Consider the following 18003-nt stretch of genomic DNA (forward strand, 5'->3'; position numbering starts at 1 on the left):
CAAATGCATCCACGTCTATTTCCTAATCATGCCCTCTGCCCCAGTTTTCTAGCATAGTGTTCTGTGTCTACTTATTTTGTTTTTAAAGGGCTGTTATTATATATTCTGTGAAATATATATCCTAAACGGGACAACTTTCAAGGTAGCGCCTGGCGAGATGCCCTGACAATGAGGCTCATTAACTATATATCCTGAATGAATAAATGCACTCACGCATAAGTCAGCATGTTTCAACACTTCTCATTTTAGCCCAAATTCTTACAATGGCTTGCCTTCGTTACACGCTCCACCAGTACCCAGTCTGGAGGGCTAAGTAGGGCCCTCGTTCCCACTGCCTGGAGTCTGTTTTCTCCCTGTCTCAGTCCACAGTAAGATGAGCGGGAAAAGGGTGGCGTGTTTGGTGGAGCAACAGGGGCGTGGAGAACTCAAACTAGGCTGCTCTAAAGAGAAACAGGCGGTTCCGACCCACTACGTTCCCTCTAGCGAAGCAAGCGAGGCTCTATTACTTTATAAAGCCAGGTCTAACCAAGCCCACGCATGTTGATGACATCACGACCCTCCGGATTCCTGATTGGAGGAGCGCGTTTGCTCAACTCTCGCGATTCCTTGTGCGGCCCCCGCGCTTCCCTCCCTTCAACTTGACCCGGTAGTCATCAGTCCACGCTGCGAGCCACGGAGACACCGTAGAACTACATCAGCTTCCGGGAATCATCTAGACGGCTGCGACTTGTTCTCAGACGCCCACGGGCACGAGGTTTGGCTCCCAGGCATCCTGCCTGGCTGACCTGCGGTGGCGCGGGACTCCTCCACAGCTCCGCTTGGCCACTTTGCTAGCGTCGCCAGGTGATTCACATGTCCCATCCTTTAGCATCGCGAGAGTTTCCGGCTGTGCAACTGATTTCCCGTCGCCTAGGTCTCCATGGAGACCGCGTCTTAACCTTTTTTTTAACCTGTCATTCCCTGAGCGCCACGTGGTTGGAACGGCTTAGAGAATGTGGGAATCAGCCAGAAAAGTGTAGCTGCAATGAAGCAGCGTTCAAAGGGCATCAGCGAGCGAGACCCAGGAGTGTAATTTACGGAGCCTCTTCTGGCCATTTTAGTAGTGCTTTACGGTGGGCACGGTTTTTCCCTCTGGGGGAGGCGCAGTTCATCAGGACGAACGTTTATTGATCCCGTTGAGCACGGCTAAACACCGAGACTATTTTTGTGGAGTCTTGAGGCATCCAAGAACAGGCCCTGTGGCAAACTTGCTCACTGTTATCCAGAGAATAGTGTCTCCAGTTATCTGACTCCCTCCTAAACGTTGTATAGTGGTCACCTACCTAGGAAGTGATCCCCAGTGAATGCTAGATTGATTTTTTTACATAGCAAATGAACGTAGGTTCCTTAATGTCAGTACTAGCTTATCACTTAGATGTAGAATGTATTTTCGGATCAGGTAGTCCACCTTTCTGCCATACATCCTTTCTGGAACATCTCTCACAAATATTAATTAGTTAATTCGTTTATTCCAATGATATATATCAAGCACCGAATGCACGCCAGGCATTGTTTTAGGAATTGAGAAATGAAACAGTGAACAAAACATGCAAGTTACTGCCTTCAAGGCGTTTACTACTCCTGGAGACCAACGATGCACAAATAAACAATTTAATGTAATTTCAGGTAATAGTAAGTTCTATGAGGAAAAAGTAGTGGAAATGGTGCATATGGGATCAAGAGTGGTGGCATTTTAGTTAGAGTGGTCACAGAAGGCTACTTTTAGGGGATGGTGTTTAAGAGAATTGAATTATAAGGAGTCAGCCTTGCAAACATCTGGTGGAACAAGCATTGATAGGCAGAGGTATGAGGAAGTGCAAAGCCCCTGAGATGGTGAAGAGAAGATTGATTTGAGATGAAGAGCAGAGGAAGGCAGAAATAGATTATTTAGAGCCTTTAAGGGGTTTTATTCTAGGCTTAATTGGAAGCCCTAGGAAAATTTTAAGGAAGAGTAATTTAGATTTGATTGGGGTTTTTGAAACATTGTTTTGATAAATGGACTCTTCAGAAGCAAGGGTAGAAGAACAGTTGGGGTGCTGTTGCCAGAATCCAGGTGTAAGGTGTTCATTCAGCTTCTGTTATAAATCTTCCTTGCAGTAACTACTGTTAATTCCATTTAAAATGGGTGTAAAGAAGAAGAAAGAAACGCAAGTTATTGCATTGACCATTTGTCATCAGGACCTTGAAACCTTGAGATGTGAGTGATGTCTGACTTCATTTATTTCTTCTGTAGGTTGCAAACATTTTTACCTCTAGGACTTCATATGTCATAATATTCAAACATTTGCTTTTTTAATAATTTTTCCATGTTCTTTACATTCAGTTCTGCCTGTAAAATGTTTTTCTTAAAAGTCTTCAAACTAAGTTTTTTTTTTTTTGATTTATAAACTTTAATTTTATGGGCTGCATATCAAAGTTGAACTCATTTGTATATTGTTAAATCAATGAATTTTTTGTTTGTGTGTGTGTTATATAGCTTTGGCTGACGTGGAAGGGAAAAATCTAGCTTCCTTGCTATTACATTGTGTGCAACTCACGGATGGAGTGTCACAAATCCATTATGTTAAACAGGTAAGGCTAAATTGATATTCTTGGCTGCATCTTGAAGATTATCATGCTGTTGTGGACTTTTAAAATGAACTGACAATTTTTGGCTTGTGATTACTTAATATCAATATATCATTAAAAAAAAAAGGGTTCTGGGCCTCGCCTGGTGGTGCAGGCGGTTGAGCCCAGTGCTGTGAAGCTGTCTGCAGCTCTGCAGCGCAAGTTCGATCCCAGCCGGCCGGCGAGGGTCCCACATGGCGTGGCAGACCTCTCCTGTCTCGCCCGCTGCTCCCCTCAGCAGTGTATTTTGTCAGTCTGCCTGTTCTGTTCCTCGCTGTCTCTGGTGAATACTCTCACCCTCCTGTGCATCTGGCCTGTACCCCGGTTCTTGTATAAAAAATCTTTAAAAAAAATAGAGTTCCTCCCTACCCTCTTTGGTTGTATATCTTAATTCAAAGTAGCAGTAGAAGCCACATTCAGGCTTCCTTTGCCATTTGGTGATGTAAGTAGGATAGTGAGATAATGGAATACCTTTTTTGTGGAGATACATTTTTATTAATTATTTCTGTTAATCTGAATTTTCAGCACTTCTTAGCAGGCACATGAATGTTAATTTAAAATGTATAGCTTTCTTTATTAGTATTTCAGTATTAGGATTTACCATTTGAATGCACATAATTTTTTTTGGGAAACAGATGCATTGTTGATTTTTTAATGGTGCTACAAAATTCCTGTATCTTGTCATAAATAAGTCTGTAATGAAGTTAATAAACATCTCAGAAAAGATGGGCTGGTAGATTAAAGGAGGAATTGGGAAATTGCTTAATTAATTAAATCAGTGTCTTTAAGAATGTACTGTGGTGGGCCTCCCTGGTGGCCCAGGCAGTTGAACGCAGCGCTGTGAAGCTGAAGCTGTCTGCAGCCTCTGCAGTGCTGGTTCGATTCCCGCTGGCCTCAGAGCAACCCACATGGCGCAGCAGATCTCTCCTGCCTCACCCAGGGCTCCCCTCAGCAGTGTATTTCATCAGTCTGCTTGATCTGTTCCCTGTTCTGTCTCTGGTGAATCCTCTCACCCTCCCACACATCTGGACTGTACCCTGTCTCTCGTATAAATAAAATAAATCTTTAAAAAAAAAATAAAAAAAAAAGAGAATGTACTGTGGAAAATATTTCACATTGTAGTTGAGACTTGAAAGAATATTTCAAACCATGTTAACTTTGCTGAATTTGATATTGAAGAAAATTACATGACTTTTGAATTTTTTCATTATAGATTGTTCCTTTACTGGAGAAGGCAAATAAAAATGTCATATGTGATCCCACTATTCAAAGTTGTTTGGATATTTTGGCAGGCATTTATCTTTCTTTGAGTCTAAAGAATCCCTTGAAGAAAGTCTTGGCAAGGTAAGGAAAAAAAGAAGGGAAGTTAGGCATTATAAATGTCCACTTTGACCCAAAGTAACTGGTACTTAAAGTTCCTTTCCTGGTTTGGAAAAACTGAACTGAGATATATAATTTCATTCATGTGGTTTCTTCTTGGTTTTATTTTATTTGTTTATTACAACTCTGTTAAACTGTAAAACCCTTTCTTAGGTTCATAGGCCTTCATAATAACAGGCTGTGGGCTGTAGTTTGCTGGCCTGGTTTAGGCCATTTACATTTAAGTGCACTTATTGTTTAAATTTAAATCTATTACCTTGCTAGTCTCCATTTGTCCCATCTATTCTTAGCTTAAATATATTAATTACATAGGCAATACAGTAATACATGCTTGATATAAAAACTGGAAACATAGAAAAACACAAAATAGAAAGTGGGCCTTCTGTCTCACTATTTTTGTCCTCTCTTACTTTCCATAGTAAGCCTGATCACTTAACATATTGGTATCTATCTATCTAGACCTTTAGGTTTGTGGGTGATGTATTTTCGTTTTGACTTTTTTTTCCATGAGTGGGATTGTACGCTACATATTGTTTTGTAGCTTGTTTTTTCACTAAAGAATGCCTGAGATATTTTCACGTCAGTGTAGTCCTTATTCTCTTTTACCTTATTGTAAAGAAATGCAATGTAAAATTGACGATTTTCGAGTATATGGTTAAGTAGTGTTAAGTATATTCACATTGTTGTGCAGTGAATCTCTAGATCTTTTTCCTCTCACACTACACTTTCCATATGGAGAAGCACATATCCCCAAGTTTTAAGTAGTTCATCTTTCTCACGTTCTTGGAATACCACCTTGTTCTATTATTTGTTCCTGGTAAACACAAGTTTGATTTTATAATCTCTGTATTTATATACCAACACACAGTGCTTGATAGTATGGCTAATTATGTTCAAGAAAAGTCATTCCTCTGGCAACTCTTCTTCAGAATATGCCTATTTTTGAATTTTTTTTCCTTCTAAAAACGCTTTAGAACAGTTTAGTCAAATTTAAAAAATTGACTACTGGTTTTGATTTAGATTGAGGTAAATTTGATCTTAATTTTAATTTATCCTTTCAATAAATATTTATCGACTGACCACTATGTGTCTGATGTTCTTCTAAGCATTGTGGAAGCTGAGTAAAACAGTGGTTACATTCTAAGAGGAAGATGGAAAATTTACTAAGCAGAATATGTTGGATTAGATGGTGTGAGTATTGAGAAAAATAAAGCAGAGAAGTGAAAAGGGGAGCCCTAAAGATGCAGTGAGAGTTACAATTGAAATTATATTGGCCACTTTAGAGATCTTTGCTTAAATATCATTCATAAAATGATACTGAGATTGACTCAATGGGCCGAACCAGTGATGTCTGGGTTTATTTGAGGGAAGAGTATTCCAGGTGGAGGAAATAGTGAGAGCAAGGGGTCTGGTGTGTTGCTCGAAAACAGGAAGGCATGTAGCAAGAGCCTAGTGAGTAAGGATGGGGATGAGGTCGGGCAGCTAATGGTGGGGTCAGAATGTCTAGGGTCTTTAAGTCATTGTAAACACTTGAGTACTACTTTGACAGGGACACTGTGAATGATTTGAGCCAGAGGAGTAGGTATGGTGTTTTAGTGATATCAATAATTTCACTCTGTGTGCTATATGTAACCTAGTCTCCTCTTGTCTCACAGGAACTCTCGTTCTACCTTCTTTTGGGCTTTTCTTCCTTTGCTCACTTTTTTTTTTTTTTTCTGGAGAGTCTGCAGGATGGAAAGGAAGCAAGATAGAAGCAGGGAGACTAGATGAGAAATAATAAACCATAGATTTCCAGTGATAGTTGTGAAGTTAGAATTTTTCTGACTGCATTTTGAAGGTGTAGTTCAACATTCCTTCATTTGTATGTTTCCCCACCTCCCTCATTTACCCATGTACTACAAGTTGTCAGATTTTTAATATATGGTTCTCTTTCTAGCTCACTAAATGGCCTACCTGAATTTTTTCTAACTGAAGCCACACAGAATTTTACTTCTCGTCTTCAGAAAGAATTAAATACTACTGATCTGTACTCTTATAGGAAAGTAATTGACAATATATCTTCCTGTTTGGAGAATTTTAACTTGGGTAAGCCCATTCTTTTATAGTACTTTCTTTAGCTACCACCTGTTATTGTTTAAAAATGATGTGAATTTTGGTCATGAACCTCCTTATTGTGTTATTTTCTCCTCCACAGGTAAAGCCAGTGTTAATAATCTTCTTACAAATGGTAAGTCCTATTATTTTGTTTTACTGTGAGAGGTGAGTGTGATAGGAGTCATTTTGGAACTGATTCTCTAACTCTTGTGGTTGGGTAGAGCATCAAAGGTGCCTAAGGTGTCCCACATGCCTTCCTTTTAAATTTCTACTTCTACATTATGAGGTCACTCCAGGTAACAGTGACTTGAAATATTTCCTTGTACTGAGGTTAACATTCGGTATCCAATTCTAGTTTGTCATTATATTCTTTTTGTTTCAGTGCTGCATTTTCTGCAGAGGAGTTTAATCGAAATCTCAGAAGAAAACAGGCAAGTGCAAAATGTTTGCCTGCTTGTGTGTGTCTGTGTGCACACTTGCAGTTGTGCGTTGTTTGTGTACAAAGGACAATTTAAAAAAGATTCCAGTATGTGCTCCTTCCTATCCCTCTCCATTAATGTTAGACCTTATTATGTAAGTTAATTTTTTTAGAGGTTTAATATTTAATTTAAAACTATCACATAAATTATTATGAGGGTAAGTGAGAAAGAAAAGAGCTCTCATCTCCACTCGAGTGTTCCATTTTTGTAGTGCCCTGTTCATATTTCATGGATGAAGTATCCTGTGTTATGTCTGAAATATTGATGACAGTTAGTATTTGTTTAAGCTTTTTTTTTATCTCTACGTAGTCTCTCTTCCAAGTTGCTTTTTTCTCTTGGCTGCCTTTGGTCACTGTGTTTGTGGCTAGACTCTTTCCTCACAAGGCTTGGCTGAGCACTTTTATTTGAGAATGAGGGCCTGAGAATTGATTTGTATCTGTGTGCATGCATGTAGCGTTGATTGTAGGTTTTATTGAAGGATAGTTTAGGTGGGCTATTTCTTTGGGGAACCTCTGATGTCAATATCTCTAGGACTTTTTGCATGGAGGGCGGCTTTGCCGTGGAAGAATCTTGCCAACTATTATCCTGATATTCTGTTTGCTGAGTGAGGGAAGGAAGCTGAGATCTTGGCATTTGATATTCATTGTGTGTATATTTATGTAATTCTGTTTCAATGTGGTACACTGTCTTGTCTGTGTGTAATATCTTCCTGTTTATATAACTGCTGTTCTACCTTCTCTAGAGGTAAACCAGTTGTTTGCTGACCTTGAGGTGTAATCCAGAGTTCTTATTCTTGAACAGACTTGTAGTCAAGTTTTCTTTTTGTTTCAGCCTTATCTTTATCTTCACATCAAGGAGTATTAGATGCCAATGTTTTAAGTCTTTTTGGGACTGCAAATCAGATTGCTCTGGGTTTATTCTCTGACTTAGTATTCACTTTTTTTGGTGCTGCTAAGTCATTTATCACTTTTTTATCTTCTTTGTAGCATCTAAAATTTAATTATTGTCTTGTTTTCTGCTGCCCTTGTGGCTTATGTCTTTTTATGTTTTATTTTATTGTTTTTTAAAAAATTTGCATATAATAACTGGGGTATAGGCCAAAGGTGCGGGGAGATGAAAGGATTCACCAGAGACAGAATGGGGAGCAGAACAGGTGGATCTACTGAAATATACTGCTAAAGGGAGCAGGTGAGACAGGAGAGGTCTGCTGTGCCATGTGGGTTAGTTCCCTGGCCAAGGATCAAACTTAGGCCTTAAAGATGATAGTGCTGAGACTTAACCCCTAGGCCACCAGGGATGCTCCTGTCTTTTTATGTTTTAAATCCCTTCACTGTTGGCTTGGGGAGGTTCTGGGAGAATAGAGGTCATATCTATGTGCCATTTGTAACCTAGTCTCCTCTTGTCTCACCAGGAGCTCTCTCTCCATCTTCTTTTGGGCTTTTATTCCTTTGCTCACCTCTGTAGTGTGTGTTGTATCTTTTTTTCCTGTTTATTATGGCTGTTTAATATCATCCACATTTTGGTATCAGCTGCCATCTCTAATCTTATGATTCTTGAGTTTTTCACTGAAAATGAGATCTCTCCCCTGAGTGGTAAACTCCTGTAGTCCTTTTGTGTCTGACTTATTTCACATGCTTTCTTTTTCTTTTTATTTTAGACTAATAATAATTTTTGACCAAGCTTTTGTTCCCTCTTCTTTTTTTTTTTCCTTTTTTTTCATTTTATATAAATTTTTTACATCATTTTTCATTTTTGTACAATGTGTGCATTTTCATATTGGTTAGAGTCCCCATACAATTCCCACCCCCCTTGTTTTGATCCTACTCCCACCTACTCCCCCTGTAGTGTAGCTCTGGTTTCTATTTGCTTATTGATTTTGATTTTCACTTTATTATAATTAGTCTTTTTCCTGGCCCCTTATTTAGGTTTTCTAAATTCCTGCTATGAGTGAGACCATCTGGTATTTTTATTTTTCCTTCTGGCTTATTTCACTGTGCATGATCCCTTCCAGCTCCATCCATGTTGCTGCAGATTGCATGAGTTTAATCTTTTTTGATTGCTGAGTGATATTCCATTGTGTATGTGTACCACATCTTCTTGATCCAGTCATCTATTTTTGGGCATTTGGGTTGTTTCCATTGCTTAGCTATTGTAAATAGTGCTGCTATAAACATAGAGGTGCAGGTGCCCTTTTGAATTAACTTTTCTGTGTCCTTTGGGTAAATACCTAGGAGTGGAATTGCTGGATCACATGGAAGCTCCATCTTTAGCAGGTTGAGGAATCTCCACACAGCTTTCCATAGTGGTTGGACCAGTTTGCACTTCCACCAGCAGTGCAGGAGAGTTCCTTTTTCTCCACATCCTCACCAACATTTGTTGTTGCTAATTTTTTTTAATATGTGCCATTCTCACTGGTATAAAATGGTATCTCATTGTAGTTTTGATTTGCATTTCCCTGATTACAAGTGATGTTGAACATTTTTTCATATGCCTGTTGGCCATTTGCATTTCCTCTTTGGAGAAGTTTCTTTTTAGCTCTTCTGCCCATTTTTTGACTGGATTATTTACTTTGTTTTTGTTGAGTCTTATCAGCTCTTTGTGATCAGTCTTTTATCATTAGTGTTGTGTGCAAAAATTTTCTCCCCATTGGTGGGGTGTCTCTTTGTGTTGGTTACTGTCTCTTTTGCTGTGTAGAAGCTTTTTAATTTGATGTAGTCCCAACTGTTTATCTTTGCCTCACTATAACTGCTTTGGATGATGTGTCTTTAAAGATGTTACTGAGGTGTATGTCATGTAGCGTTTCGCCTGTATTTCCTTCTATATATTTTATGGTTTCAGGTCTTATGTCTAGTTTTTTCATGCATTTTGAATTGGTTTTTGTGCATGGTGTGAGGTAGTAGTCAAGCTTCATTCTTTTGCATGTAGCAACCCAGTTTTCCCAGCATCATTTATTGAACAAACTTTCTTTGCTCCATTGCATATTCTTTGCTCCTTTGTCAAAGATTAGTTGACCATAAATTTGTGGGTTTATTTCTGTATTTTCTATTTGGTTCCATTTGTCCGTGTGTCTGTTCTTGTTCTAATACTATGTAGTTTTGATTATTATGGCTTTATAGTATAGTTTGAAGTCTGGGAGTGTATTTCACATATGTTTACAAGGTACATGTATTATCTGTAGTATATGTCAGAATTTCATTCATTTTTATGGCTGAATAATACTTCATTGGCTATATTTACCACATTTTGTTTATGCATTCACATGTTAATGAACACTTGTTGTTTCTACCTTTTGGCGAATGCAAATATTGCTGCTCTATACACTGCTTTATAAGTGTGTGTTTAAGTCCCTACTTTTCGGTTCTTTTGGGCATATACCAAGGAATTGCTGGATCATATGGTAATTCTATTTTAACTTTTGAAGGAACCCCCAAATGTTTCCCCTGGCTTAAATTTAATATCATTTTTGTGTTCTGTTATGTGAGAATAGACTGAGAGGCCTATGGATAGAAACTGGGAGACCAGTGAGGAGACTATTGCAGTAATTTAAGGAAGAGATGAAAGTGGCTCAGCCAGGATAGCAGAAGTGGTCTGAATTTGGATATATTTTGAAGGTAGAACCAACAGGATTTTCTTACAGACAGGGTGAAGAAGACAGGAGTCAAGGATGATTACACAATTTTTGTAGACTAGAGGTGTAGACTGCCAGGTAAAGCAGTTTGGGGTTAAAGTTTTTGTAGTTTGATATGTCTGTTAGACATGCAGGTAAAGCTATTAACTGGGGAGCTGCATATATAAGTCTGGAATTATAAAGAGAGGCTTGGGTGGGAGATAACAATCAGGGAATTATCAGCACACAGGATAATGAAAAAATTTGAGCTAGATATCAAGGGCATGAATTAGGTGGACAAAAGAAGAGGAATAAGAATGAGTCGTGGAGAGCTCTAACAAGGAGGTCAGAGCAAAGAGAGGAACTGGCCAAGGTATCTGAGAAGGAGCCATCTGAAGGTATCTGAAGGAGAAAATCTAAAAGAACCTAGCATCTTGGAAGCAAGCGAAGCAAGTATCAAGATTTAGAAAGTATTCAAGTTTGTTAATTATGACATTTATTCTTGATCTGTTATTTTTATTCTAAAAGAGCAGTGAGGTTAGTCATTGCCTGAGAAAAGAGAAATATTAAGGTAAGTTAGAGTGCTGCAAATTTACAGTAGGTATCTCTATAATTGGGACATTTATGGGAATGGAAGAAAGAGGTATAAATGTCTACAATAATCTGAAATTGATTTTGGCCCTGTGAGGAATGTGTTTATTTTGAGAAAGATAGAAGTGGTAACATTTTTACTTGACCTTTCTTTTGTAATAATGGCTTTTCTTCGTTTGTAGAAAGTTTGCTGGAAATCATATTATTCAAACGCAGTTGATGAATAACTTGTTAGTAGGCATTAGAGTGACAGTGATGTTAGTACAGAAAGTACAAGGTTTCCAGAGAATTCATTTGAAGACTTCCAGTTCTGCCACGTGGCAAAGTATGTGTGGATTGCTGAGTATTTTCACCAAGTTTTTACATGATGGTAAGTGTAAAATCATACACATAATCATTATTTAATTGTCAATCAGTTTTTGCTAATGAAGATATGAAATATGATACTTTATGAGATGTGGAACTTCTCTTCCCCCAGCCCCTCAAAGTGAGGAAAAAGCTTGCTTTTTTCTTTCAAATGTACCAGTTGAGCAAGGGAATTGTTGAAGGACTTTTATAAGAGTGTGTTTGTGTGTGTGTATATTATACGCAAAAAAGAAATAATAATTTAAACTAATAATTGTAGTGTTGAAAAGCCACAGACTTTAAATAACAAAAGGAAATTCTTCAGAAGAAATTTCTGAATTTGGAAAAAAGATCTGGAAAGGTTGGGGTGACCATATTTCCTTAGCAGCAGGCATTACCTTCAAATGATGCCAGTAATCATGGTGAGACTGATTGTATTCCCCTGTTGTTAAAATATTTTAACATTTTAATATTTTAACATAATATTTTAACATAAAATATTTTAATATTTTAAGATATTTTAACATTAGAATAAAAATAAAGGATGGAGGGGGCACCTGTACAAGTCACAATTCTGTTATCCCTGATATCCAGAATGGATATTTACAGTACGTAAATCTTACCTCTGGTTGAGTAAACCATTATATTATTTTGTGTGCTGTCTCACAAACCAGAAGCTAGAGAGAAAAAGCTAGCACGTCAGTATTTGGTTGTTTTGGGGACACTGCCAGGGAGAGCAGAAATGTTTGTAATGAGCACTGATAGAGTATCTTTTCACAAGCCCTCAAATCATTTTAGGAAAAAGTACTAAGTGTGAGGTTGAGATGCAGAGGCAGCAGTGGAGGGGAAAGGACAGGCGGCGGTGTTGCTTGATGTGCCAGGAGGTGGCAGGCAGAGAGTCAGAGAGAGTGAATATTAGAGGAAAGGGGAAGGAATCACACTCATTGAATAGATATGTGCTGAGCATAAAAACTTTTACGTTCATTATTCATTTAAACTTTATAAAAACTGTGTCAGGTAGGATTTATGTTTTCCTATTCTGCAGAAAAGAAAGCTGTGCTCCAGGAGGTTAAATAATTAGTCCAAGGCCTACCTAGGAAGTGGTTAAGCTAGAATTTGCATCTAGGACTCTGACCCTGCAGCATCTGCTTTTTCCACCATACCAGACTATCCCTCTTCATTAATAAATCCTCTCTATTTTTTGCCAAACAGATGATCTCTTACAGACAATTCAGAGTACATGTGGATTAGCTGTTATTCTTTTCATTAAGACTATGCTTGATCCACCTGAAAAGATTCCTGATTTGGTAAGTACATTTTATGTTTTGAATTTTACTTTATTGGTAGATATATTTTAAAGATATTTTCGAAGAATAGCAGTTGAGCGCTGGGTTGTGAAGCTGCCAGCAGCTTCTGCAGTGCTGGTTTGATCCCCGGCTGCTCCCCGGCTACCGGAGGAGGGTCCCACATGGCGCTCAGACCTCTCCTGCCACCCGCTGCTCCCCTCAGCAGTGTACTTTGGTCCTTCTGCCTGCTCTGCTCCCCTCTCTGGCTCTGGTGAATTCTCTCACCATCCTGCGCTTCTGACTGTACCCAGTGCTTGTATAAATAAATAAATAAATAAATAAATAAATAAATAAATAAATAAATAAATCTTTAAAAAAAAAAAAGTTTGGGGATATATAATAGGATAATATCCAACAAGAGGTAAATCATAGACAATATTATAAACCAACATTACTTTAATAAGTAATATAATTAGGAAAGTAAAGTTTTGAACATAAAATTTTCTTTTGCATAGTCAGAATTTTTCTGATGATCTTTTTTCTTATACTAAAAGTTCCAAAAATTCAGATAAAGATAGATGACAGTAATAGTCACTTGTAAACCCATCTCACAAAGATAATCATTATTAGTATTTTCTGTGTTTGCCCTTCTAGTTTTTTTTCTAGTGCTCTTTGTTCAATTTATGATTATAAAAGATACTTGCAATATTAAAATTATGTATGTAGAGATTAATATATGGATATATATAATTAATGCTGTCTGATAAATATGTACTTTTTGTTATAGATAATCCAAATTTTGTATTTGAGAATAGGAAGCATGAGATACTGAATTGTTCAGTGAATATAATTTTATGGTAAATAAAATTGATTAATTTAGGCCACAATTATTTGCCAATAGAAGTGTTTCTGTATTATCTAGGAAATTATTTTGGCTCTTTATCTGAAAAACAGATATCTACACGTCTGTGAAATCATGCAAGGCAACTATTGGATAAATTGAAATTTTTTATTTCTCAAATCCCTGCTAAAGACATTTAGCTAAGCTCATCCTCCTGCAGGTGGCAATGTGTTGTGCTTTATCAGGACTTTGAAACCAGCTAGATGGTTCACGTACTTAGATTTAATTTTTTTTTTCTTTTGATAATAGAATTTTTTTCTCCTTTACGTTCAGCAGTATTTCCTAGGCTGTTTCCGGGATAAGAGATTTTTGTATTTATGTTTTGAAATATCTGAAAAGCTTGAGAGTCTTTTTATGTATTAACTGTACTATATTTTACAGATCAGTAGTTTGCTTCTCCGTTCAGTGGACTGCACCACCATCCCCGAGTGGTTTCTGAACTGCTGCAGGAACCTTTGTTGTGCCGATATCTCCCAGTCTGCTCTCCTATTCCTGTGCCAGGGGACACTCAGCATGTTGGATTGGCAGGATGGGATGATGGGCCCGAGTGGGGAGACCCTGCTGTTAGATACTGTGCATGTCCTGTTCACCCTGAGTACACAGTGAGTTCTGATGCTGCTGTCTCATTTTTTTTTTTTTTGCTTGTCAGACATTTAAAAGAGGGCAACCAAGCTAACATACTTAGTAATTCAATGAAAATCAATCAGGGTAATCTTCTGTTAAAAGGGAGATATATGTAGGGAATGAAGTGGATATGAAAGTAGAACAGGAGACAATAGGATGATGGGAGGAAGAAAGTTACAGAAATTATTGGTGCAAATTAACCTGTAGTGAACTTTCTACAATTAGTTTTAACATTAATGATCTAATGCTAGCATTGAAAAACACTATAAAAATGTTTGTATGTATAGTGCTTTAGATTTTATGAAGAATTTTTTTTTTTAAGATTTATTTATTTATGCATACAAGAACTGGGGTACAGGCCAGAGATGCGGGGGGAGGGGGTGGTGAGAGGATTCACCAGAGACAGAGTGGGGAGCAGAACAGTAATTTGTTCAATGGGTAATGTGAATTTTGGAAATATAAAGCTTAGCTAAGAGTATATTGTTAATAGGCACCCAAATCAGAACTGAAAGCAGGTCCTCTGACTTCATTGGACTCTATTTTGTGATTTCTTTTTTTTTTGGTGTTTTGCCATAACGCCTGAAAATGATTATATGCTTAAAATGTCAAATCATAGATGCAGCTGATAGCAGTAAACATGTAGATTAAGGAAGAAAAATACAATGTTCTAAAATAAGTTTTTACTTGTATTTTCAATTTATGTGTTTTTTAATTGTGCATATTTTAAGGGAATTAAAATTTCTTTATTATATTTTACAATAGCTTTATTGAGATATAATATATATACCATATAAATCACCTATTTAAAGTGTGCAGTCAATTTTTTTCAATATATTCACCTGGTTGTACAACTCTCATCACAATCAACTTTACAGTATTTTCATTGCCCTCCAGACAAGCCCCATTCCCCTAACTTTTCCCAACCCAAGGCCCTCAGTATTTTTAAAAACTCCTGTGAAACCATCATCATAATTAAAATAACTAACATATTCTGTTACCCCCAGAAGTTTCCTTGTGCCCCTTTTTGAATGGTTTTTTATAAGCTAGAGAGATTCGTGCACAATTTTGAGCTCTGTGTTGACCATGTCATTTTTGTTGTAAATTTAATAATTAATGAATTTTCTGGTCATTCTTTGCATTTTATGTTTTAAGAGTCTAAATAATTGTAAGATGAATTTTCTTTTATTATGCAGTTTTATGATTGATATCATTCATTTTTCCTTAGGATCAAGGAATCTACTCTGGAGATGTTTCTGTCTAGAATTTTGGCTTCTTGGACTAATTCAGCCATACAAGTCCTTGAATCAGGTTCCCCAAGCGTAAAGGACAGTCTGAAGGGGAAGTCAACCATAGTTGGGAGACTTTTGGAATACGTCTATACCCATTGGGAACATCCACTGGATGCTCTGAGACATCAAACCAAAATCATATTCAGGAATCTTCTCCAAATGCACCAACTCACTGTAGAAGAGTCAGATTCTGAAGTGTCAGATTTGGCATCTGATCCTTTCATTATTGAACTGACCGAGAGTCTCCTGCAACTGGAATGGCATATCAGAGGAAAGTACACATGCCTGGGTTGTTTAGTAGATCACATAGGCATTGAGCCTATTTTGGCAATAGCTAAAACTATTCCATCACAAATCTTAGAGGTGATGGGGGACCAGTCATTGGTACCTTATGCAAGTGACCTCTTAGAAACCATGTTTAAAAATCATAAGAGTCATTTGAAATCCCAGGCTGTCGACAATACTTGGATTGATCAGTGGCATGAGACTTGGGTTTCTCCTCTCCTTTTTATACTCTGTGAAGGAAATCTGGATCAAAAATCTTACGTGATTGATTATTACTTGCCAAAATTATTGAATTGCAGCCCTGAAAGCTTAAGCTATATGGTGAAGATTCTCCAGACTTCTGCTGATGCTAAAACTGGTAAGAACATGAATTTTTGTTTTGGTAACTCTAGTTATGTTCTTACGTATAGGTAATTAGGCAGATGTTGACTATAGGTAAATATAAATGTTACCACTTCTATATATAATAAAGAAAGATCTACCAAAGGAGATTTCAGATCCAAATGAGTATTTGTCTACATATCTGAATAAAATTTTGTGGCTGAAGTAATTTCTATTCGTGAAGGGGTGATTCCAGTTATGATTATAAGATTTCCTTTATTACTGGGCTTCATTCATTTTACCAAGTTTTTGTTACTTGGTTGTCAGACTGAAGCAAAGGTTATTTGTTTTATCTAATAGTTTAGTCAAGTGATTGAAACAGTAATTATAAATTGTTTTAGGTAAGGTTAAAGACTGGTAAATTGGTAGTAGCAAGTTTTTGCCTTTGGGAAAGAGATGAAAATAATTTAGAGGCATGACTTCAACAGCTGTCTGTAGTCATTTAAAGTAGGGATAAACATTCTATTAAAACTCAGGAAGGAATCACTGCTTTAAAGCATAGTTCAGACATTAATGTATAAAATGATGATCTAGACCCATCATGCAAATCTTAAAATTATCCTGTTTAATAAGTTAGGAATAGGGTACCTTACATTGCACTTAAAGAATACTTCCAACTAAAATATTTAAACATTTTTCAGTACTTCAAGAGTAACCTTGAGATAATTGGAAAATTTGATTCCTGTACATGGAAATGAACCATTATTTATAATTTTTTCCAGGTTTTTTTTTTTAATTTTTATTTATTTATTTATTTGCACAAGAGCTGGGGTACAGGCCAGATTCGCAGGAGGGTGAGAGGATTCACCAGAGACAGAGCAAGGAACAGAATAGGCAGACTGACGAAATACACTGCTGAGGGGAGCAGCGGGTGAGACAGGAGAGGTCTGCTGCGCCATGTGGGATTCTTGCCGGCCAGCCAGGATCGAACCCGCGCTTCAGAGGCTGCGGACAGCTTCACAGCGCTGTGCTCAACCGCCTGTGCCACCAGGAGAGGCCCTTGTTTTTGTTTTTGTTTTTCCTTTTGTTTAGGGAAAGAAAAAAGTTTATTGAGAAGAAAAGGAACAGAAATAAAGTAATTTTTTCCAGTTTTATTGAGAAATAATTGGCATACATCACTGTATAATGTTAAGGGATATAATATGGTGGTTTGATTTGCATATATTGTAAATGTACTTGTAATTTTTAATAGCAATTATTTTTACCTTTTGGAGAAGCTATCCAAAGTTAGGACTCCAGAATCTGTTTTGATGTAAGGAAGTCTTTATTTTTATATCAAGGTGCCCTGTGAGCCAGAACTCCCTAACTCCTTGGGAGTGGCTGATGTTCTAGCCTGAAAATATCAAGTTCTTTATGACTCTCCTTTTAATGTCCTTTATCAGAAAGAAAAAGTAACTCCCACAATTGCATAGAGGTTCATTCAGTATTTATTTTTTTTTAAAAGATTTACTTATTTATTCATGCAAGAACTGGGGTGGCCAGACGTGTGTGTGGGGGGTGAGAGGATCCACCAAAGAGAGTGGGGAGCAGAACAGGCAGATGTACTGAAATACACTGCTGAGGGGAGCAGCGGGCAAGTCAGGAGAGGTCTGCTGCACCATTTGGGTTAGCTCCCTGGCCATCTGGGGATCAAACTCATGCTGCAGTGGCTGGTGATAGCTTGATAGCACCGTGCCTTTAACCCCTATGCCACCAGGGAGGCTCCAGTTCATTCAGTATTTATTTTTAAAGAAATAGTGGTCTTTAGCCACTGAATGTTTTTCCTGTCCCTGCCCAAAGCTATTTTAATTTTTTTATTCATTTAAATTATTTCACCACCTGCTAGTTTTCCTGATTTACTATCCAGTTTATTTTCTAAGTATCAAGGAAAAAGTGAAAATATTAGCAAAATTCTGATTTAAGTTAGCAATAAGAAGATTCTGCTTACTTGAAATTATTGAGACCTGAACTGTTGGATCTTTGTATATAGTGAGTATTTTATAATAGGAATTTTAATTCATGTTAGCTGGTATTTTAAAATACATTTTTTAAATGTTTGAAATAGAGTATTAATTTGAAACATGAGAATTGTTGTTGCATGGCTCAGTAGTACTCT

At 37.3% G+C, this 18003-nt stretch overlaps 1 protein-coding gene across 1 annotated transcript in view; it reads left to right on the forward strand.

Moving 5' to 3' along the window:
- The first annotated feature begins 620 nt into the window (after positions 1-620).
- The window catches only part of THADA (THADA armadillo repeat containing), a 287428-nt gene continuing 270045 nt past the window's right edge, over positions 621-18003 (forward strand). The window contains exons 1-11 of the mRNA XM_054687792.1: positions 621-843; positions 2137-2236; positions 2516-2610; positions 3860-3990; positions 5963-6111; positions 6221-6253; positions 6503-6555; positions 10984-11167; positions 12355-12449; positions 13711-13931; positions 15179-15885. Of these exons, the coding sequence (XP_054543767.1) occupies positions 2161-2236; positions 2516-2610; positions 3860-3990; positions 5963-6111; positions 6221-6253; positions 6503-6555; positions 10984-11167; positions 12355-12449; positions 13711-13931; positions 15179-15885 (1744 nt within the window). The 5' untranslated portion in view covers positions 621-843; positions 2137-2160. The remainder of the gene's footprint in view (positions 844-2136; positions 2237-2515; positions 2611-3859; positions 3991-5962; positions 6112-6220; positions 6254-6502; positions 6556-10983; positions 11168-12354; positions 12450-13710; positions 13932-15178; positions 15886-18003) is intronic.

The sequence above is a fragment of the Talpa occidentalis genome, unplaced genomic scaffold (assembly GCF_014898055.3).
Source record: "Talpa occidentalis isolate TD23 unplaced genomic scaffold, MPIMG_talOcc4v2.1 talOcc4.5, whole genome shotgun sequence".
Taxonomy (NCBI): Eukaryota; Metazoa; Chordata; class Mammalia; order Eulipotyphla; family Talpidae; genus Talpa; species Talpa occidentalis.